The sequence below is a fragment of the Erpetoichthys calabaricus genome, chromosome 13 (assembly GCF_900747795.2).
Source record: "Erpetoichthys calabaricus chromosome 13, fErpCal1.3, whole genome shotgun sequence".
NCBI classification, from domain to species: Eukaryota; Metazoa; Chordata; class Cladistia; order Polypteriformes; family Polypteridae; genus Erpetoichthys; species Erpetoichthys calabaricus.
Genome location: NC_041406.2, coordinates 60,575,861 through 60,598,264, shown reverse-complemented (window position 1 = coordinate 60,598,264; position 22,404 = coordinate 60,575,861). Strand labels below are relative to the sequence as shown.

The 22,404-nt window shown below is 38.6% G+C and overlaps 2 protein-coding genes and 1 long non-coding RNA gene across 4 annotated transcripts in view; 1 reads left to right on the top strand and 2 right to left on the bottom strand.

Annotated features, from left to right (window-relative positions):
* Window positions 1-6,512, top strand: part of asns (asparagine synthetase) — a 45,750-nt gene extending 39,238 nt beyond the window's left edge. Inside the window, exon 12 of the mRNA XM_028817045.2 lies at window positions 3,186-6,512. Coding sequence (XP_028672878.1) covers window positions 3,186-3,425 — 240 coding nt within the window. The 3' untranslated portion in view covers window positions 3,426-6,512. The remainder of the gene's footprint in view (window positions 1-3,185) is intronic.
* A 5,061-nt stretch (window positions 6,513-11,573) lies between these two features.
* Window positions 11,574-16,660, bottom strand: LOC114663362 (uncharacterized). 2 transcript variants are annotated; one of them, XR_003718120.2, is made up of 3 exons: window positions 16,466-16,660; window positions 15,682-15,857; window positions 11,574-12,738 (listed from the first exon to the last, which is right to left on the bottom strand). It is a non-coding gene; the product is annotated as an uncharacterized LOC114663362 (long non-coding RNA). The 2 variants fall into 2 exon arrangements; XR_007936608.1 differs by having other exon boundaries at window positions 11,574-12,733.
* A 59-nt stretch (window positions 16,661-16,719) lies between these two features.
* LOC114663754 (collagen alpha-1(XXVIII) chain-like) overlaps window positions 16,720-22,404 on the bottom strand; it is a 179,102-nt gene continuing 173,417 nt past the window's right edge. The window contains exons 32-33 of the mRNA XM_028817679.2: window positions 17,572-18,126; window positions 16,720-17,418 (exon numbers count right to left, since the gene is read on the bottom strand). Of these exons, the coding sequence (XP_028673512.2) occupies window positions 17,192-17,418; window positions 17,572-18,126 (782 nt within the window). The 3' untranslated portion in view covers window positions 16,720-17,191. The remainder of the gene's footprint in view (window positions 17,419-17,571; window positions 18,127-22,404) is intronic.

Here is a 22,404-nt window from a genome sequence, read left to right as displayed (position 1 = left end):
TGTGAAGCAACGTTATCATTAAGGTTCTTTGTGTTTAAAATGCTTGATGCTGCCAAGGTAAACATCCTGCTCCTTAAACAGATACAGCTACAACATTAGTGACATACATTTTAGAAAATAGACATGTAGTGAGAAGTCGAGAAAAATGACACATTTTATAAGCTAACTAAAAAGATTATAATATGCAAGCTTTTGAAGCAACTCAGGTCCTTTATTCAGGCAAGATAAAGAGGAGGCCTGAGTTGCCTCGAAAGGTTGCATATTGTAATCTTTTTAGTTAGTCAATAAAAGATGTGATTTTGCTTGACTTCTCACTTCATTCATAATGGCTACCATGGTACAACACCCTAGTACTACAGAAAATAGACAATAACTCTATGTGTTGATAAATAAAGTAAAAAGAGCCTCGCTAGATTTTATGGACAAATCATTTAGTTTGCACAGGCTACATGGGCTAGGCACTGCATGTATTTCTATATTTTCATCAATTAACCAATTTTGTCATTGAAGTAAGTCACCAAAAATAAAAACTACAATTGAAATTATCAGATTTTCTTGTAATTGACCTGAAATTAACATGACAGCTGAAAAGTGTTGAAATAAAAACAAATAATGTATGAAAATCTAATGAAAATAATCTTGCTGTGAAGCTGGCATGACATTAAGCACGGGTTGGGTTCTAGTTGTTTTTCTTCTTTGTAAAGACGTGTCTTTCTCCTTGAGTCAGCCTTATAACACATCTTCCACCCAGCTACAACACAATAAGTTAATTAAAAAAAAGAAAACCAAGCAAAGTCTTGAAGTGTGGAGGACTAGACCATCAGAACGCAGGACTCATCACATGTAAAGTCACAATACACAGACTCGTCTTCCTACCAAAGAGCCTGGAAGTGCAGCTAATGCAGAAGTTGATCTGTCATAGAAAGTTATTCACAAATGAATAAAACTGTCACAGTTGTGCAATTTAAAAACTTGGGAAGGGATTATTCCACATCATCTCCTAAGAAGTGGCACATATCTTTGCATTATCACAAAATAAGAAAAATGATAATGCTAGGATATAATGCACACTATACAGTATAAAAGAATAAAATACTTTTTTCTATGAATTATTGGCTATAACGACTAGGTCAAACTTAAATCCATTAAGGTAGAAACCATTCTTACTTAGAGGTACTTGCAGTTATGTTATGGTAGGGGTAAACACTGTAAGAAATCAATAGAGCTACTTAAAAGATTCAGGAATGACTCTGCGGCAATTCATCAGTCGCAGCTGTTCAAGATGCACCTCAGGACTTCAACCCCTCACATCCACATTGATTTAACATTAAGATGCTCTGTGTCTGCCCTGGAAAAAGCAGCATGAAATGTAACTTGATTATTTTTAACTGCCATCATAAAATCAATAGTAACATACTTGAAACAACAATAAAAGTAGAAAACAGCAATGTTAGTAATACCCCTTTTATCTAAAACTGGTAGTGTGCACATTGAATTTTGCTTTCTATACTCACTAGCTGTCCCTGAACCATCTTGCTTCATTATTTACATTCTGTCCAGCCCTGCAGTTATTTGAATACAGTGGAATATACATTATATAGTATCTCTAGAAAAAGCAGTTCTGTATGTCTGACAGCACAGTAAATTTATTGCATATTAATAATGGATATATTGGTTCAAAACAGAGCTACATGTGAGAGTCATTAGAATCGGGTAACTCAAGAGCCAGTGTTTCCAAGCATGGAATTATAAATGTGCTGGGAAGTATGCAAAGACAAATCAATCCAAGCTTTGAAAAACAGCTACCTATAAAGTCACTGCCACACAAAGATTGAAGAGTGGATTAGATGTGGCGACCCTGATGTTCTACAGATACTCAATGGGAAACAGAGAAGGATCCTGTCCTCACATAGACATCCTGGAACGTGTCAGCTAAATGTAGTTGATTGATGTCCTGCTGTCAGAAGAGGAGAATTTTTTCACAAATCCACACTGTGGTGAATATTAGGATTTTGCACATGAGGGGGGATCCAAAAATTCCCAGAAATGGTCAATAGCATGGGAGTAGGGTGTAGTTATCAACTGTGCCACTAGGAAACCCGTGCCTACAGTCAGTCTGCTGAGTGACGTCCAATTAAATTCAAGTAAAAAAATAAAATGTGAAATCTTCGAGAGGACTGAAAATTTTTATAGGCACTGCATGCTATACAATACACATGACAGATTTGAGATATAGAATTCATTAATGATAATACTTGATACTTGTCCTGATTGATTTGATGTCCTGTGAACTAGATTCATTACTCCATGCAACCAGACTTTTATACAAAAAGAAGTCAAAAGTTAATTAAATCAAGCATTCTCCTATTAATACACATGAAAGGACATTCAAAGTAAAAGTCTCCTAAATAACTGCTAAATGGACATGTTATTCAAGAAGTTAATTCATCAACACAAACAGATAAATACTTCAATGACTCGACTCAAACAGATAAACACTTCACCAGCTGGTACTCCCATGTGCAGTCTGATTCAACTATTTCTAACCTAAAATTTCTAACATAAATTAATGTCCATTCAAAGATTGGCATGCAGTAAAAAAAAGAACAGAAAGATTGTGTTTGGTATGATTGTGTCATTAGTAATTAATAACCATAGAAATTGGAATTATGGCTGACATTGGCAAAAATTAAATTTTGTTGGCATCGGTATTAACAAGAACATTAATAATTTACCGTAGGATTGGAATGGCCAAGACCTTAAACTGTAACCTCCAGAAGTAATATAAAGGAATACAATTTGAGAAGCCATGGCTAGGGCTAGAATTATCAACAGGATAGTCATTTTCCTGTTTTTAGATGGCAGTGCTATTATTTAAAACCTGTTATAAACTAAGAACAAACAATTTTAGATCAATTGCCTCCTTACAAGTAAAGATAAAAAAGTAAGTATGAAAATAAAGGTCATTTACATTTTGGTTGAAAATTCCAATGGTTGTCTTAAAAATAACATCTAAATAAACCAAAATCTTTATCTTGTAAATACTGGTGATGTTTGGATGGTGGTACACAGTACAGTACATTTTATTGTACTGGTTGCTTTATTTTGTTTTCATAAGTTAAATTTCCTGAAGCAAAAATCAAAAAAGTGTAATTAATTTCATCCCTTTTTGTTTCTCTGCAAAGGTAAGTAGCAGCCAGTTGGAAAAAGCTCCTGAAAAGTTTCCCTTCAACACCCCAAAAACAAAGGAGGCCTATTTCTATAGAGACATCTTTGAGAAGTATTATCCAGGCCGGGAGAAGTGGCTTCCTTATTACTGGATGCCCAAATGGATCCATGCCACAGATCCTTCTGCCCGCACCCTTCAGATATACAAACGGAAAAGTAAAATGATGGATCAGGAAGAATCTACCTATTCTGATTAACATCTGCACTTGTTCCAGTCTAGATGATCTAATTCAAGTTCCTTCTGCTTCCCGACAATTTATTATTGATTAATCTGGGCTTAGTTTTAAAATGTTATTATCACCTATTGGAAAAAAAAGCTCAGTACTAAATTAATGTGTTCTTTCTTTCTTTCTTTCTTTCTTTCTTTCTTTCTTTCTTTCTTTCTTTCTTTCTTTCTTTCTTTCTTTCTTTAACCTAAGCAGTATCTGCAGAGGAGTTTGCACATTCTCCAAGTGTCGTCTTCAGCACTCTGATTTTCATTTCATATTCCCTTAGATGTGTGTGTTACTGCGTAAGACTGACATGGTGAAACTAATTGCAAACTCCCATCAACAACATTAACAGCTGAGCTGTGCCATTAAATTGAGTATCTGTAACAGTATACAGACATCCTGCACCTCCTGAGGTTGCTTCTGTACTGGTAAATCTCCCAGACGTCTGTCAGGTTCAGGTTTATACAGTGTACTTCACTTCATCAATCTCATGGCACAGTACATATTTCAATTTTTTTCACCTTGCTCGGAAACATAACACTTGAGTTTTTGGTGAAATGTAAGTTTCCCTGTAGACTTAAAAGTTTGCTGGAAATATTCTAGTGTTTGGACCAGCAATAGATCATCCTTATTTTTAGAATATCTATTCAATTTGGAGCAACAGGAAAGATAATTATGAACAATTTTGTACTTTGTGGAAGATCGTGATTTCAGATGACCCAACTCATAGATAGATATTAAGAAAGACTAAACCTAAAACTTTGTAACTCCATCCTGTGTTGAGGTGTATTGTGTTTATTCTGTCTGCACATCGTGTTTGCTGTTGCAGGGCAGTAACAATTACTCGGCTGTTAACACATTTAACTTTTTCAGCCTTAATATTTATATAACATCTGATTGTGTAAAACAGTTAATAGATAATGCAGTTCTCACTCTATTCTGTCTGCACATCGTATTTGCTGTTGCAGGGCAGTAGCAATTACTCGGCTGTTAACACATTTAACTTTTTCAGCCTTAATATTTATATAACATCTGACAGCTGCTAAAAATACTTGTTATTGAGGAAATTTTGAGGCCCCATCCACACTTTCACATTGTGAATGTGCTAAATGCATTGTGTATAAAAAATCAAACTGCTTTGTAAAGGCTGCTTTGGTAATCTAGAAATTGATGCATCGGTTTCAGTATCGACACTGTACTTCTGTTTTAAGAAGCAATAGAAGTAACTAAATGTATGTCTACTGATTCACAACTTTTTCCTGCTGGTTTCCAGATGCAATTGCAGATCACTTGTTTCTCCTCTTCCTCAAGTAAGTTAAATTTGTCAGGGTCCAGAGCATTGTCTGTATGTCTGAAACATTTTTTATATAATTTACTATATCGTCATGCTTGTCTATGGGGATACATTTCCTGTTACAGAGATATTGCTAGACTTGCACATATCTTTGACATGGCATTCATCAGTTACTTCTTAAGGAAAGTAGTTTCAGATGTTCCTCTGTCTGAGCATTGGATTACAATTATGGGAAAGACTCCTCTTCTGAAAATCTTTTCATACTGTAATTGTGGTAACTCTTTAGGTTACTGGGTTTGTTCCCTCACAACTACAAACCTTGTTTTTCCCCTTTCAGAAAATTTGCACTGTTTATTGGCTGCTGATTCTGTCCAGCATTTCCAACTTCTGCCAATCAAACAAGCAAACAAACAATAAAACAGAACTTTTTTCATGGGTAGACATGTATGTTGTTACTCTTACCAAAGTTAAAAAAACCAAAAGTCTACTTAAGCCACAAGCACCAACATATTGTAATCTTAACACACACTGCTGTGTCTCTGGAGTCCCAAAATATTTTCAGAATCGCCTTCTCTGGTAATTACTGTCCACATCCTGATTAGATGCAAAAAAGGGCATTCCTTATAAAACAAAAGGTTTATTTACTTATTCTTTAAAATTCTCTATTATTTCAAAAACCTTCAACGAATATAAAAAGAATTGCCTGAAAAGGCAAAGCATGCCACATCAAAGTCTAAATGCAGAATCTAAAGGTGAAGTCCAAAAATAGAGCACAGGTTACAAAAATACAGGAAATCACAAAGCAAAAAGCACAGATAAATACAAGAAACACTCAACTGCCTAGTGTGTTCCAAATGAGCTACCAGGAACTGTAAGGCCCTCCAATATATAGGGTGGAGAGCAGTTCCTGGTGGTGATTTGTCAGGTGGCCCCACCCCTTGTGGAACCACCCACTAAACACATGGGACATAATCAAACACAAAGAATAATACACATAATAAAAGAAGCATTAATACAAATAAATGGCACACAATTAGACAAAACAGACAAAAAACACAACTTTGAACCCCAGCCAGAAAATAAATGCTGGCTGAAACATGACGCACACAGAGACTCTAGCCACACAAGAACTGAGTATGAATGATGCCTGCACAGCTTATCACTCCTTGGTACTCCACACAGAGACACATATACTCCACATAGCTACAGCATGAACAACACACCGGTTAATCTAGACTTAAGGCTGACACAACTTGATCCCAGAGAATAACACACTTGGTTAAAAGCACTTGCCTACCAATTACCTTGAGGTTCACTCTACTGGGGCATCCCCCTCAGCCTGGCCAACCCTCTGAGAAAGACAGTGGCAATCATCTCACCCTATGTACCTTGTATTTACTCAATTACTTCACTCTACAGTACATGTAAAAACAAAGTATACAATTTAAATGTATCCATAAAAGTAGAATAATGGCAGCAGTATAAAATATAGCAAAATCTGCATATATATGTTCTTAGAAAGCTTACTGAAGATTAGCAGCCATGTCAAAACAGGAGGTTGTCCTGGGTGGGTTTAAGATTCAGCAATGATACATGAGTTGCATTCTCCGATGTGCACTAGATTTCTCTGATGTTGCTCCCTCTGTCCTCATCCTGATCAGTTCTTTTACTGATTGTACAAAATTCTTTGCTATTATGCAAGATTCTTAAGACTAAAATGTTTCCAAAATCAGTTGCTTTCGGTTCATTATAATCCATCTTAAACAAATTAAAAAACAACAATAGAGGCAGATGCTGTTTGTTTTTTTTTTCTTTAATATAGTGTCTGCAGTTCCAAAGTTCAATTTTAAACCTTTGCTTTCTCTTGAATATTTTGTTCTGGTTATGGTGAGATCTTTTTTCTCAGGAACCATGTTCTCATCCCTACTCTCTGCCTGGCTACCCATTTTCAGTTCCAGTCAAATCTGACAGTTTGCATACTGCCGAAACCATTCAACAGTTGACACCATAGCCACCACCCTCCATCTGACTCTTTCTCACCTGGACAAGAAGGAAACATAGGTGCGAATGCTGTTAGCAGACTTTGGTTCAGCATTTAATACAGTCATTCCTTAACACCTGACTGGAAAGCAAAGCCTGCTGGGCCTGAACATCCCCCTCTGCAAATGAATCCTAGATTTCCTGACTGAGACACCTCAGTCAGTCAGGATTGGAAATGGCATCTCCAGCACTACCACACTGAGCAATGGTGCCCCACAGGGCTGTGTGCCTAGTCTGTTGCTATTCACTTTACTGACTCAATGACTGTGCAGCAATGCACAACTCGAATCACATCATCAAGTTCGCTGACAACACGACTGTGGTAGGCTTCATCAGCAATGTCAGCATACCGAGAGGAGGTGCAGCAGTTAACAGATTGGTGCAAAGCCAACAACCTGTCTCTGAATGTAGATAAAACAAAGGAGATGGCTGTTGACTTTAGAAGAAGCAGAAATGACCACTCTTCACTGTATATCGACGGCTCAAGCGTGGAGATACTCAAGAGCACCAAATCCCTTGGTGTTCACCTGGCGGAGAACCTTACTTGGTCCCTCAACACTAGCTCCGTAGCCAAGAAAGCCCAGCAGTGTCTTTACTTTCTGTGAAGGCTGAGGAAGGCTCATCTCCCACCACCCATCGACATCACCTTCTGTAGAGGGACAATTGAGAGTATCCTGAGCAGCTGCATCACTGTCTGATATTGAGAGTATCCTGAGCAGCTGCATCACTGTCTGATTTGGGAATTGCACTGTCATGGGTTGCAAGACCCAACAGCGGATAGTGAGGACAGCTGAGAAGATCATCGGAGTCTCCCTTCCCTTCCGTCAAACACCACACGCTGCATCTGCAAAGTTACTGGCACGCTGCTGGATCTGACACACCCCTCACATAAACTATTTGCCCTTCTGCAGTCTGGAAAAAGGTACCAAACCATTTGAGCCTTCACTACTGGAATGTGTAATAGCTTCTTCCCTCAAGCCATAAGATTCCTCAACACTAAGGGACTAGAAAGATAACACATATACTGTACACTTTCCCATTCAACTAGGTCATGTCTTTATACTTAGATAGATAGATAGATAGATAGATAGATAGATAGATAGATAGATAGATAGATAGATAGATAGATAGATAGATAGATAGATCTTTATTGTCATTGTCACTTTTACAAAGGAACAACGAAATTGAAGGAGGAACAATGAAATTGAAGGATACATTATTATATTTAGTATTATACTGTTACCTTCTTTTTACTTCCAGTGTTATGTTTACATCAGTTCTTTCTATTAATATAGTAATATTTGGCACAACCTGCTACTTTTTTGCACCCTTAGATATCACAAATGTGTATTGGTCAGTGCTGCACTGTCTTGTTTATATGATTTGTTTGCCTTTGCACTGTTTTGTAATGTTTGCATATGCTTGCATACATGCACTTTAAATTTTTATGTGTAGTTTTTTTGTAGTCTTACATTCATCGTGGTCCTGGAGGAATGATGTTTTATTTCACTATGTACTGTATTAACTATTGTCACACATGTGCGCTAAAAAGGCAGCCAAAGGGTCCAAATGAGAGTGAAAGTAATACAGAGAGAGTGTTGGAAACAAGTACTAATGCCTTCAACAGACCAACGTACGGATAAAAAATTTTTTCCAGTTAACCACAACACACTTACCGTTACAACGATGTCACTTCTGGTCCCGAATGATAATGTCACGTCCGGTCCCCCATTTATGGCATCACTTCCATCTCCCTTCAAAAACATCACTTCCTGTCCCCATCTGATGTCGTCACTTCCGTCTCATCTCTGATAACATCATTTCCAGTTCCTGTCTTAATGTCATTTCCTCTTCCTCTGTTTTAGGTTGTTTCCTTCCTGTCTTTCATGATATACAGTGCATTCGGAAAGTATTCACAGCGCATCACTTTTTCCACATTTTGTTATGTTACAGCCTTATTCCAAAATGGATTAAATTCATTTTTTTCCTCAGAATTCAACACCCAACACCCCATAATGACAACGTCAAAAAAGTTTGCTTGAGGTTTTTGCAAATTTATTAAAAATTTAAAAACTGAGAAATCACATGTACATAAGTATTCACAGCCTTTCCTCAATACTTTGTCAATGCATCTTTGGCAGCAATTACAGCCTCAAGTCTTTTTGAATATGATACCACAAGCTTGGCACACCTATCCTTGGCCAGTTTCGCCCATTCCTCTTTGCAGCACCTCTCAAGCTCCATCAGGTTGGAAGGGAAGCGTCGGCGCACAGCCATTTTAAGATCTCTCCAGAGGTGTTCAATCGGATTCAAGTCTGGGCTCTGGCTGGGCCACTCAAGGACATTCACAGAGTTGTCCTGAAGCCACTCCTTTGATATCTTGGCTGTGTGCTTAGGGTCGTTGTCCTGCTGAAAGATGAACCGTCGCCCCAGTCTGAGGTCAAGAGCGCTCTGGAGCAGGTTTTCATCCAGCATGTCTCTGTACATTGCTGCAGTCATCTTTCCCTTTATCCTGACTAGTCTCCCAGTCCCTGCCACTGAAAAACATCCCCACAGTATGATGCTTCCACCACCATGCTTCACTGTAGGGATGGTGTTGGCCTGGTGATGAGTGGTGCCTGGTTTCCTCCAAACGTGACGCCTGGCATTCAAACCAAAGAGTTCAATGTTTGTCTTATCAGACCAGAGAATTTTCTTTCTCATGGTCTGAGAGTCCTTCAGGTGCCTTTTGGCAAACTCCAGGCGGGCTGCCATGTGCCTTTTACTAAGGAGTGGCTTCCGTCTGGCCACTCTACCATACAGGCCTGATTTGTGGATTGCTGTAGAGGACCTCTGGAGCTCAGACAGAGTGACCATCGGGTTCTTGGTCACCTCCCTGACTAAGGCCCTTCTCCCCTGATCGCTCAGTTTAGATGGCCGGCCAGCTCTAGGAAGAGTCCTGGTGGTTTCGAACTTCTTCCACTTACGGATGATGGAGGCCACTGTGCTCATTGGGACCTTCAAAGCAGCAGAAATTTTTCTGTAACCTTCCCCAGATTTGTGCCTCGAGACAATCCTGTCTCGGAGGTCTACAGACAATTCCTTTGACTTCATGCTTGGTTTGTGCTCTGACATGAACTGTCAACTGTGGGACCTTATATAGACAGGTGTGTGCCTTTCCAAATCATGTCCAATCAACTGAATTTACCACAGGTGGACTCCAATTAAGCTGCAGAAACAACTCAAGGATGATCAGGGGAAACAGGATGCACTTGAGCTCAATTTTGAGCTTCATGGCAAAGGCTGTGAAAACTTATGTACATGTGCTTTCTCAATTTTTTTTATTTTTAATAAATTTGCAGAAATCTCAAGTAAACTTTTTTCACGTTGTCATTATGGGGTGTTGTGTGTAGAATTCTGAGGAAAAAAATGAATTTAATCCATTTTGGAATAAGGCTGTAACATAACAAAATGTGGAAAAAGCGATGCGCTGTGAATACTTTCCGGATGCACTGTATAAGGACCATCATTGCTGTAAGACAGCGGTTCTCAAACTGTGGGGCATGCCCCCTGGGCGCGAAGTAACAAAAAAGGGGGTGCGAATGTTGCCATATGTGGCGTAATTTCACTATTCGTAGGGAAATTTTAAACTTGTAGCGGTGTGTCGGCAGCAAAAAATATAGGAATAAATTTTATTAGGGTTTCAAAAAATGTTAGGGGGGCGCAATTAAAACTGTTATGAAAACTTGGGTCACAAATACTTAAAGGTTGAGAAACGCTGCTGTAACAGTTTGTCGAATGTAATCTTTACAGATGACCAGAAGATCTGTCCAAATTGATTATTCTTCGCCTGGAAATTATACGGGGAAGCTTCCCCAACTCTTTGTGTTCTATTTTTGCGACACTATATATGGTTGAAATGACAATAAAAGCTGCTTGACTTGATTTGACATTCATATGTCATAATGCTAATGCTACTAAGCCTTGATAATGTAGTCCGGTGACTGAGATGCTGTCACATCGTTTTCCGTTGACATGAATCAATATGCATAGTTCATGTGTGCTTCTCCATCTGACTCTGATTCAAAGATTACAAAGGGCTTTTGCAGTTTCATTCTGTTGAAAGGTAATCCAGTCAGTTTGCTGTGGTCATGTGTAGATGACAAAATAAACGACAAGTTCTGGTGTTACAGAGCAGCTTCATTCAACAGTAGAGTTGTAGTTTGCATGACAAAGATGAGTTGTAGTAAGTAAAAGTGGAAAATGTATTTTAGTTTTTAAAAATTTCTTACACCATTCATCTTGATACTCATGTTGAGCATTTATGTTTGATGGAACTGGCAGCATTGGATGCAACTCTGGAGGCAGTTATGGACAGGATGCCAGTGTGTGGCCAGGCTCAGCCAGCACACACACCCCCCCACTTACCCAGACAGTCTTTAATCTCCAGTTAGTCTTCGGGAAGGGGGAGGAAAGGCAGAGTACCTGGAAGCCTTCCCACAAGGAGAATGTGCAAACTCCAACTAGACAACAACCAGGTCTGGATTGTGAACCCAAGATGCTGTATCTACAAAAGCAGCTAGTCTGCCACAGCACCGCCTCTAAATTCCAGAAAAATTCCTTCCATTATTCAGGTTTTGTGTCTTAATTGCTACTTTACTGATGTACTGTAGATGTTAATCATGTAATGACATAATATTCAAAACACAGATGCATATAAGGATATTGCTTTTAATATATAAAAATGAAATTATTTAAGCATGTTACATACATAAAGGTCACCGATCATTAGCTTAAGTCACTCTTTACATGACGTACATTAAACATTTTATAAAAAAAGCTTATTGGATCGCTCTGTCTGTAGAGGAGCACAGTGAGTTTTGTGAAGATGCTTTTGTTTCTTCAAAGACAAATGCAGCGAGTGATGAATAATCTACCTGAGTTCAACACCCCTCCTTGCCGTTTTTGTCAAAAACTAAAGCAATCTTCATGCATATATTGAACATCACATTGCATATACTTTAAACACAGCTTATAGCAACCTGTTTTCTTCATAGATCTCTTCAATTTTTGTTATCTGTGTAATTGATTTAAATTAGTGCCATTGATTTCTTCTCCATTCTTTATATTTTAAAAATGGATAAATGTACCCAGGAGATCTCATTCATTGACTTTTAATAAAAAAACAAAACAATTACGAAAATCCCACTGCTGCCTCAAGTAAGAGGGTTAGGCCAACCAAAGAAGTTACACAATGATATTAAACGAGGCTGACAACTGAGACTTTGGATATGTGGTACCATTTTATATCAGAATACAATGACATTCATTTATACGAATAAAACTATCATTAGTACAATTATCACTTCATTAATACTTTACTGATAGTAGACACCAGTTGAGTTGAAAATGAGAACAAACGTAGCAGCAAATCTCCGAATTCAGGAGTGTCTCTGCGTTCTTCTTGTTGGGGGTACCTTTATGAATTCTCTGCAGCGTGCCCCCTTTTGCTGTTTTCTTTTTGCATTATGGTTGCAGAGTTGAGTTCTCAGCTCCTGTGTTTGGAGTTACTGTTCTTTACCTCTTTGCCTTTTACAACTCATTATCCTTCCCAGTCAAGGGTGACAGCAGAGGGAGAGGGTAAACTTCGAATCGGGGTCACAATGGATGGGGTCACTTGCATAAACAACAAAATCAAATCTGAATGTGTACAAGGGGCAGCTTTAGAAATGCAAGAGCTCCTCTTCAAGTACAGATGTGAAATGCAGCACCTCAGGGCATTTTGTACACATCCCACTCTGTGCTAATAGCTGTGTTAGTGGCTCAGGCCATCTTGTAATATTTGAAATGGAACACACTTGACTTTGGTCGTTTTCACTACAGCAGTCACTTCAACTGGCAAAGGTCTTCAGTGCTCTTTGGAAAGAGTTGTTTAAATTGAAGAGATAAAACAACATGGATGTGGGTCAGTTCATTGATTCTATACTGGGGAAGACAAAAAATTAAGAGGAGAACAAAATAAGCGCTTAAGATAGTGAATGTATGTCAACCAATTAAAACAAACAGTTAACTAAAATAAACATTTATTCTGACCTGTTTGGGCAAGTCATGGCTCAGTTGTTCTATCTTTACGATAGGTGCGTTTGGACTAGAATTGCTGTTTAATGGTGGCTTTATAAAATTCAGATTAAAATCAGTTTGTTGTATAAGTAATGTCCATGACCTTCTGCTTGGAAGATCGGATTTAGAAACCCCCAGTTGCAATTATTAGTTGTTGATCATGAAGAACATGTTTAATTTATTTTTTAACAGCTTGATGTTGTGGAAGAAAATAAGCCACAATGTTAATGAATAAAAAATGAGGTTTTTATTAACATTGATGGACCCAAAATTCTTCTTGAATTCTGAATGCCTTCCTGTCTTAAGCTTACAATACTTGATGATATCAGAAGCCTCCCAAATCCAGCCCCCTTATCTGACATACATTACACATAACTGTGTTAATCTAGTATGTACTGTATAAATGTTAAACTAAAATAGGACACAGATGGTAGTTTCACAAATATTGTTGATTAATTAGAGAAATGATTAATTAGTTCTTAACTGCTTTATACAGTTGCAAACAGAATGTATGCTAGCCTATTTCTCACATATTTCATTGTTTTTAAAATGCAGATGTAAGGTAATACATTTTAATTTACCATATTTTTCGCACCATAAGACGCAGTTTTTTTTCCCCAAAAGAAGGTTGGAAATGTCTGTGCGTCTTATGGAGCGAATATTGTGTCACAGACCATGATGTGTATTACCTGACAAAAGTCGACATCCAGGGGTAGAGGGCAACAAAACTCACTGATACGTTACAGGCATTCCCTCTGTGCTTGAAGGAATGTTAGACTCATTGACTCGGCATCTAATCCTTGCGTGTGCGTGAGTTGCGAAATGTAAACAAATGTCAACAAAGGCAAGATGGCATCGACATCTCACGAGGGAGCGAAGCGAGTGCAGAAAACAAATGTTTTGCGCATTATCACTGAGTCGGACTATGATTTTCAGAATCTGATTTTGTTGATAGTGATCAGGAGATCGAACAAGAGAGTGAGGAACTGGCATCAGCTGATCAGGACAACATTCGTGCAGCCGATGCACCTATGGCAAGGTTCGTGTGGGAGGAATACCTAGACATTGATCCGTGGGAGCCAAACTGGCTACCAGACTTCACAAGACAGTATGGCTTGCTGTTGGACTCGACAGATTACCAGCCACTGGACTACTTCAGGCTGTTCTTTCCTGAAGCTGCCTTTCAGCTACTGTCAGACGAGACAAACAGGTATGCAGAGCAATTTTTTGAATCGAGGGCTGTGCTTGCACCACATTCTCGTTTTTCAAACTGGAAACACACAACAAAACACGAGATGAAGGGCTTTGTGGCATTACAAATATAGATGGGACTAGACTGGCGATATAACTTCAGGCAGCATTGGTCCAAACGTGTGTGATGATAGGTACGTGCTCCTGCAAAGTGATTGTGAGCAACTGAGCTTCATAAATTCTGACACTAGCGATGAGGAGTTCTTGGGGTTTCCATAAAACTAGAAGAGTGCTTGAACCTTAAAGTCTCTCCTTATTTGTTAATGACAGTGATGATGTTTCTTAATACCACTGTTGAATTTACATGGTTGAAATATTATTCTGCTATATTTTATTAAACATATTAGTACACCATTTGGTTCAGAATATTTTTTTCTTGTTTTCCTCCTCTAAACCTAGGTGCGTCTAATGGTCAGGTGCATCTTATGGAGCAAAAAATACGGTAATCATTTTATCATTAAATTGACACCTATTGAAGTTTGGGAGAGATCTACATACAAAAAAAAATGTAAAGCATAGCTTATTTTTTGTAGACACAGTGTTATGACAGCTTCTTACAGGGGCAGATCTATCATTGGGGCATCTGGGTGGGCCTGTGACTTTCAATAAACCACCTCCTGATGATGATGATGATGAACGCATGCTAAATACAATTGTGAATACCAAAGGGACTAGGTTTTTAGAGGTCTACTGGGAGTCCCTTGGTCTTCATGGCTTGGTTTTTGTGATTTGTGTGACCTTATATACACAGGCGTGTGTCTATCTGAACAATGTCCATTCAATTCAGTTTGTCACCGGTGGGCTCCAGTCAAGTTCTAGACACATCTCAAGGAGAATTCAAGTAAACAGGGTACACCTGACCACAATCTGGAGTGCCACAGCCAAGGGTCTGAATACTTACATAAATGAGAGATTTCTGTTTTTGATTTTTAACATATTTGCAAACATTTCTTAAAACATTTTCACTTTGTCATTAAAGATTGCAGAGTGTAGACTGATGGGCAAAAATGGCAAAACCCTCAAAGGTAAAGCAACATTCTTTACACCTCCCAGCCATTGTAACTATCTTTACCTACGACCATTACATTTTATTTGCACTTGTCCTCAAAGGTGCACCCTGTTGCCACCTATTGCAATCTAATGAAGACTTCCAGAGTGACTAATCTCTAAACTATAACCTCACCCACTTTGTCCTAGAAACTTCTGGAAACTTCTTACTATCGCTTCTAAGTAAAATGTAAGGTTTCTGATTTTGTCTTTCCTTGATATTATTTGATTTTTCTCCATTCATATTCTTTTATGTCTGTACATCACTGCAAAATATTCAGTAAAAAATTCAGTAGGGCACAAAATGGCTGCCATCGTATTATCCAGGTGGATGCTACACATTGGTGGTGGATGAAGTGCCCCCCCCCCCCCTTCTCCGTGCAAAGCGCAATATAAATGCAATGTCTTCTGAAGAATACTTTGAATATAATTCTAGATGTTACAACTTTTGTTGTACACTACAGGTCTTTCAAATTAAACTAAACATAAGGCACTTTCATGCACACTTACCTATTTTGTTTTTACACACAACTGTCTACATTCCAGTTCGGAATCAAATCGGTTTCCAGAGCCTCCGCACCCTCCATACCAGAACTGAGCACATGAATTTGCAGTAGAGTCGTAGTACCATTTCACCACGTAGCTTCGGCAGTTGCCTTGATGTAATACTTCAGTGCATCTTTTATCTGTCATTTGGAAATGTTTGAAGATTAGATACCACATGACTAGGCGATCTCTTTAATTCGTCCTATTCCAGTGATTGCTTTTGATGACATTGACGGAGGGAGTTGGAAACATGAAAAGAGACGTCTATGATTGTGGCTTTGCTCTATAGCACTTGCAACAGCCACTTCATAGTGCTCTGCATTTTATATCCTGAGCCCCTCTGTCATGTGAGGGCTGTAGAGTAAACAAAGGGTGAAACACAGGCAACTGGAAGGGCAGAGGCAGAGCCCAAGTTCACTCCTGACACTGCCTTAATTGTCCAGATTATTATTGTGCACCAAATAATGTCTCCTCTCTCTGTGTACTCTATTGTGTACACCTTGAATTCTTGAGTAAAATGGCTTTGATCATTACCATAAAAGTTAATATGCTTTAGGCTAAATTAATAATTGGATAGCATAATATTCAAGCTTAATAGCATAATATTTAAGCTTAACTTAAACGTGCATAAAATAAAATAGCTGATATTTTTACTAAGTGCATAAATATTTTGATTATTAAAAACAATATACCATTTTAATAAGCTGCATGAAATAAGGTTGGTGATACAGTAGAGACATACTCGTACCTAAGGATAGAGTTTCCAGGGACAATGTTGGTGGTTGAGTCACTGGAGCAGCAGTAGGCAGGGGTCTTCCTCTGGTTCTCCCTGAATGAGCAACAGTTGCTGATGTTGTTCTGCCTGATGGAGGTCTTGGAAGGATTGTTGGGATTGTGTTCTCAAAAATGATTTCACTTGCACTTTCGTTTATAGTCAAGTGGTTATCTATGTGGTTTCCTGATTGGTCCGGAAAACCTGGCTGCACAGTGTAATTAGAGACATTTCAATTATGACTTAAAATACAATAAAAGGAGAGGTCAAGTTAAGGTGCTTGTTTTGTTTTCTGAAGGTATAGTCAGTAATCTAATTTTGAGCCATCTTAAACTTCTCAGGAAGAATATTATGTTGTAAAAATTCCTAAATACAGCTTCCATCAACAAAACAGGCAAAATGACAACACTGCACTACTTGTGACAAATTAGCCCTCACTTCCAAAATACTGTGTTCCCCCTTTAACAACACACACATACAAAAAGACTTCTGAGTTTGCACAGAACATCTAAATCTGGATGTTCCTTCAGTGTTACAAACCCGTTGCACCTCTAGCACATCGATATCTTTGTTTTCTCATCAAATGTGGTTTAGAGCCCATCTATTTCTAACTGTAAATTCCTTTTGGAGAGATGGCTCATATGGGCATCTTTTCATTCCCGATAAACAAGTACCACCTATTGGAAAAAGGATTCTCTTACTTTAAAGTTCAAAATATTGGTTTAAGCATTTTGTAATGATTTTACTTACTATGTAGATTACCTGACTGTCACCTTCTTCCTTGTTATTTTCATCTACATTATCTTGTGTCACAAAGTGAATGTCTGAACTGGTGGTAACTCCCGGAGGAAGTAGAGAGTCATGAAAAGGACTTAAAAGGTCACCATCTTCTGTTCTACAAATTCTGCTGAGAAGTTTGCTCTCCAGGGCTGCAAGTTAACACATTCCTGATGTGAATGGTGAGGTACATCTCAAACATTGCATATAAATGCTCCCCTTTTCCTCCACTTCAACCTTTGCTGACAAAAACTACCTCTTCACTTGTATTTAAAAAAGAACAAAATAAAACCTCAAATTCTTACCTGGCAGAGTCATAAAGTCATCAATCAGATAAACATGCTCATCATCAGGATCAGATGCAATTATATGCATTTCCCTTTGGAAGCTGAGGAACTCCGGGTCACTCTTGTTTAGTATTCCAATAACAAACATTTCAATGTTAATGGCATGAGCCTCTCGCACAGCCATTTCAAGATTCACAGCATCTCGCTCATCTGCTTGACCATCTGTTATAACAATTGCAACTTTTCTTACTCCTGGCCGTGATACCTCAAAGATTTGATTAGCTGCCTTGATGGCGCTGCCTGTGTAGGTGCCTTCTCCAAGATATGGCATCTTACGCACAGCTGCTTTAACGTCCTCTTGGTTCGAGTGCTGTTGCAGACTGACTACAGTTATGTGAATGTGGCTGTACAGAACCACACCTACTCGTGTTCCTGCGCGGCTAACAGAAACTCGATCTATTAGGGCATTCACAAAGTCTTTCATAATATCGAAATTCTCAGGTCCAACACTTTCTGAGCTGTCAATGACAAAGACAAGTTCAAGTGGGCTCTCGATGCATTTAACGCCACAACCTGCAATGGAAAGAAAACGTAATTACAATGATAAAAAGGACAATATCAAGTAAACAAGGTGAAGATGTTTTTGAGAAACAGTAACATCCTGATCACCATCATTAATTATCCTATAGACTTTTTCTCTTTTGGTCGTAATGAGTATTCTTGGAACAATGACTACTATGATAATATTTAGAGCTAGCTTAAGCAAATATTGTTGAATGTGACTGTTCAACAAACTGGGTCATATGGACATGAATGGTTTTACAATACCTCTATGTATTTATCCAAATGCATTAGTCTAAAGAATTACTTTTTTAAATAAAGGTGCACAGGTTATTTAGTTGATGCCTGTACTATGACAAACTTTACACTAGCAAAAATTAGGGTACATGCAACACATGCCACGCATGTGAAGAAATGCTGCCTTGTGGGAGTTCCTTCAAAAGTAACACTGTTTTTAGTAATCAATAAACTTTCTAGAAAGTGCACTAAACAGAAAAAAAAAACTATAAATGAAATGTGTTTGGTGTGACCACCCTTTGTCTTCTCTTCAGTCCACTCCCTGTCACTCAAGGTTCTCATGTGGTCAGTTATTCCAAGGTTCTTGAAAGACCTGTGAAGGTCCACTGCAGACTTTTGGTTGTCGTATTTACTTCTGTCTCTCCAACTAATCCCAGACTGGCTCGGTGATGTTGAGATCAGGGCTCGGTGGGTGCCATACCATCTGTTGCAGAATTCCCTGTTTTTCTTTTTGCTGCAGATAGTTTTTATGATTTTGGGCATGTGTTTGGGGTCATGCTGCAGATTGAAGTTGGGACCGATCAGATGCCTCTCTGATGATATTGCATGCTGAATCAGAATCTGCTTGTACTTTTCAGCAGTGATAGGGCTATAAATTTTGATCAAATAATTTGAGGAAATACAGCCCCAAATCTGCAGGGAACCTCCACTGTGCTTCACTGTTGCCTGCCGAGATTCTTCCATCTACCATCATCCAGCCTTTCAAATTTTCACTAAACAGTCCAGAGCACTGTCTGCAGGTGAGTCGTTTGGCTTTACTTCCACTCCGGAGGAATGGCTTTTTGGTCACAGTTCTCCCACTTCACGAGACCATCAATGATTGTACCAGGCTCCCAGTGTTTTCTGCCATTTTGGAGCTGATAGCGTTGCTAACCATCTTCTGAATTCAAAGGAAAGTAAGCTTGATATATTTCTTGTTTGCTTCACTCAGTTTACAATGGCCAACCACTGTGTTTCTGGTCTTCTGCCTTGCCCATTTGTTTGAGCTTCTGCATAAGAGCCTGAGCAGCACATCTGGAAACACATGCCTGCCACAATATTTCTGCTTGGGAGAGACTTGATGGTGACCACAGTTATGCATGTGTGCTAAAGGATTGTCTTCCAGGCTCACCTAAGGTACAGTATGTGGTACCAACTTGGTACAAGAGGTGGCAAAGTCACCAACAGCATTGTTTCCTTTTTCCCTCAGAGCCTTGAGAAATCTCCCCTGAGGGCAAAGAAGCCAATGAAGCCCCACCCCTTATGGTATAAAAGGAAAATACTCCAAAAAAGTGGCATCTCATTTCGGATCTGACCATGATAGCAAATACTTAGAGCACTGATTAAAGGGAATTGTCCCTAGCAGAAAACGCCTGCGAGAGCATATTTTTCCTTAATTTTATTATTTTTTGTTGGAATTAAATAGGCTTTTGCCCTGCCTCATCATTCACTCTGCTGCACCACACTGTGTCTTGTTGCTATACCTTGGTGTAAGAGTTGCAGATTAAACTGTTGCATCTACTGCAGCCTTGCCTTTTTAGTGTGGTTGTCCCTTGATTGATTGTATTCCATCTACACAGCTGTTTGTGTTTCTGTTAATCACTTTGGTTCAACCTTCACATTGATCATTACCACCTATTCGATATATTTGTTTAATCAAGCACTGGGCTATATGCCTGCAAAGATCTCACGTTTTTTAACTATTTAAGCATATTCAGATCACTGAACTGTTGTGACGGGTGGCCTCGGCCATTAACCAGCCGAGATGCCAGTGGGATGGAAGGATCAGGGAGGAGAGAATGTCCAAGGCACTACCTCCCCTGGGACGCTTGAGTGCAGCCATCCTGGGCTCCACGGATTCCCGCAATCATGAGGAGGTGGGATCTGGAAACACCGAAGAGGACTTGGAGTTTGGTACAGGGTTCTGAGGAGGCCACCAGGGGGGAGCTGCAGAGCCCTATAATGGACTTCCACCACACCTGGGAGTGATTCCAGGTAATACTAATGAGTCACCTGGAGCACTCCCAGGAAAAGAATAAAAGGAGCCACCTCACTCCATTTGAGGAGCCAGAGTTGGGAGGAGGTGGATGAATCTTGCTGAAGAGGAGTGGAGGCAGAATGACTGGCAAAAAGAAGGGACTGTGCTTAGTTTGCTGTACTGTGCTCTGGCTATTATGTTGCTGTGGGGAGTGAAGGAAGCACCCCCACGTGTAAATAAACGGTGTGCTGTGTGGTAAATCTGTGTCCTGCCTGTCTGTGTCAGGGTTAGGGCAGCTGTATGTGCCCCAGCGGTCCACACTGTATTGCTTCACTTTTTGCAAAATAGGAAGTATGGGGCTCTAAAAAATTCCCTTTTCTACTGACACACTAATCCAGAACACATAAAATAACCATTTAAAACAAATATTATTGTGAACAATTTAAAGAGTCTAAGACCTTTGCACAGTACAGTAGGTGTTGTGATTGTCAATGGGAAAAATCAGGAATAGTCTCCCCTAAACTTTCTTGTATACTCAGATATGGGGATGGATATTTGAGGAGTAAACTGCAAGACAATGAGTATATTTTTATATTATGTTCATTAAAGAACCATCAACAACAAATCAAATCAAATTAATAATATATTGAACAATTACTATAAAAGTAAAGTTGAATAAATCGGACTCTGCAACTGCATGAATAAAACGTAAAGTACCACTTTTGGTTAGCAGAAATAGCTCAAAAGTTGGTAGAAATCTATGTTTTGTACCTAATACTTATATGCAAAATTTGTTTGAACTATCTGAAAGCGTACTCAAGTTATCATGTTTACATACACACACAGACAGACACACAGACATAATTACAAAAATTGTATTTCCGGATTCAGGGAGGTCTAAAACATTGAGGTTCATCAAAATCTCGAAGTCGAATTTTTGGACAATTACAATACTTTCCCCATACTTCGTATATGAGAAATCAAAAATGTGCCTGGAGATCAACAAATAAATATAAAATGACTGGGAAATGAAAAGAAAAATAAGAATCCAAAGAAGGCTTACGTCAAAATACCAAGAGAAATGAAAAAAAGTATAAATTACCAACATTCAAAAAACAAAGGATAAAGTCCTTAAGCTGCATTACCCTACTACTTAGCAAACAATAGTTTTTGAATCAAATATTGAATGTCTTAAATTACGGTTACATAATGTTGTTGTTTCTAGCAGTGAACATCACTGGACATATTGATATAAACAATATGGCCAAAATCAAGAGAAGAAAATTGCAAAAGTTACAAGATAATATTAAAAAAATCAATAAATATGAAGAAACTAGCTTAACATTTTAAAAGCTGATAGCACGGATACTTAAATTAATAATGATAATCTAGGCATCTAGAAATTGGAAGCTATCATTCAAATATGACCAACAGTTTTTGATAAAATACGAGAAACTGGCTACTTCATTTACGTCCAAGGCTAAATGGTAATGTAAGAGCAGAGTAAATTAAGGTGGGAGAGAGTCAGAAATAGAGCAACATTTTAGAAAACATAAGCAGTCCCAGGGTATGAAATAAAGCAGTGGCACTTGCATGTGATGAATGATAACTGGGAGAAATTCTGCTGGTGAGGGAAAACTCTTTCTGCAGCATAGAAGGAGGAAGAGAGAATGAGTGATCCTTTAAGAATATCTCAGGTGAGGAGTCAGAAGTGGTAGATACAGTAGGTGACAGGAATGCATTAAGTATTTGTTTCAAATGTTTGCCTATTCTTTTTTTTTAATGATTCTTTATGTTTTGACACCACCTTGGTGATATCATCTTATTATTTTGAGTACAAATAAACAAACAGTGAAAACTGGTTCACATTCTGGTTTTATTTTGTGTGGTTCTTTGATTTTGAGTTTACAGTAGCCCTTTGGTTACTAATCATACATCTAATGTACCAGCCTTTACAAACAATTCTAATGGTTTTCCTTCTAAGTCCCTAAGTCCCCTCTAAGTCTAAAGACTGTCTTAGAGGACTTGCCTTTTAG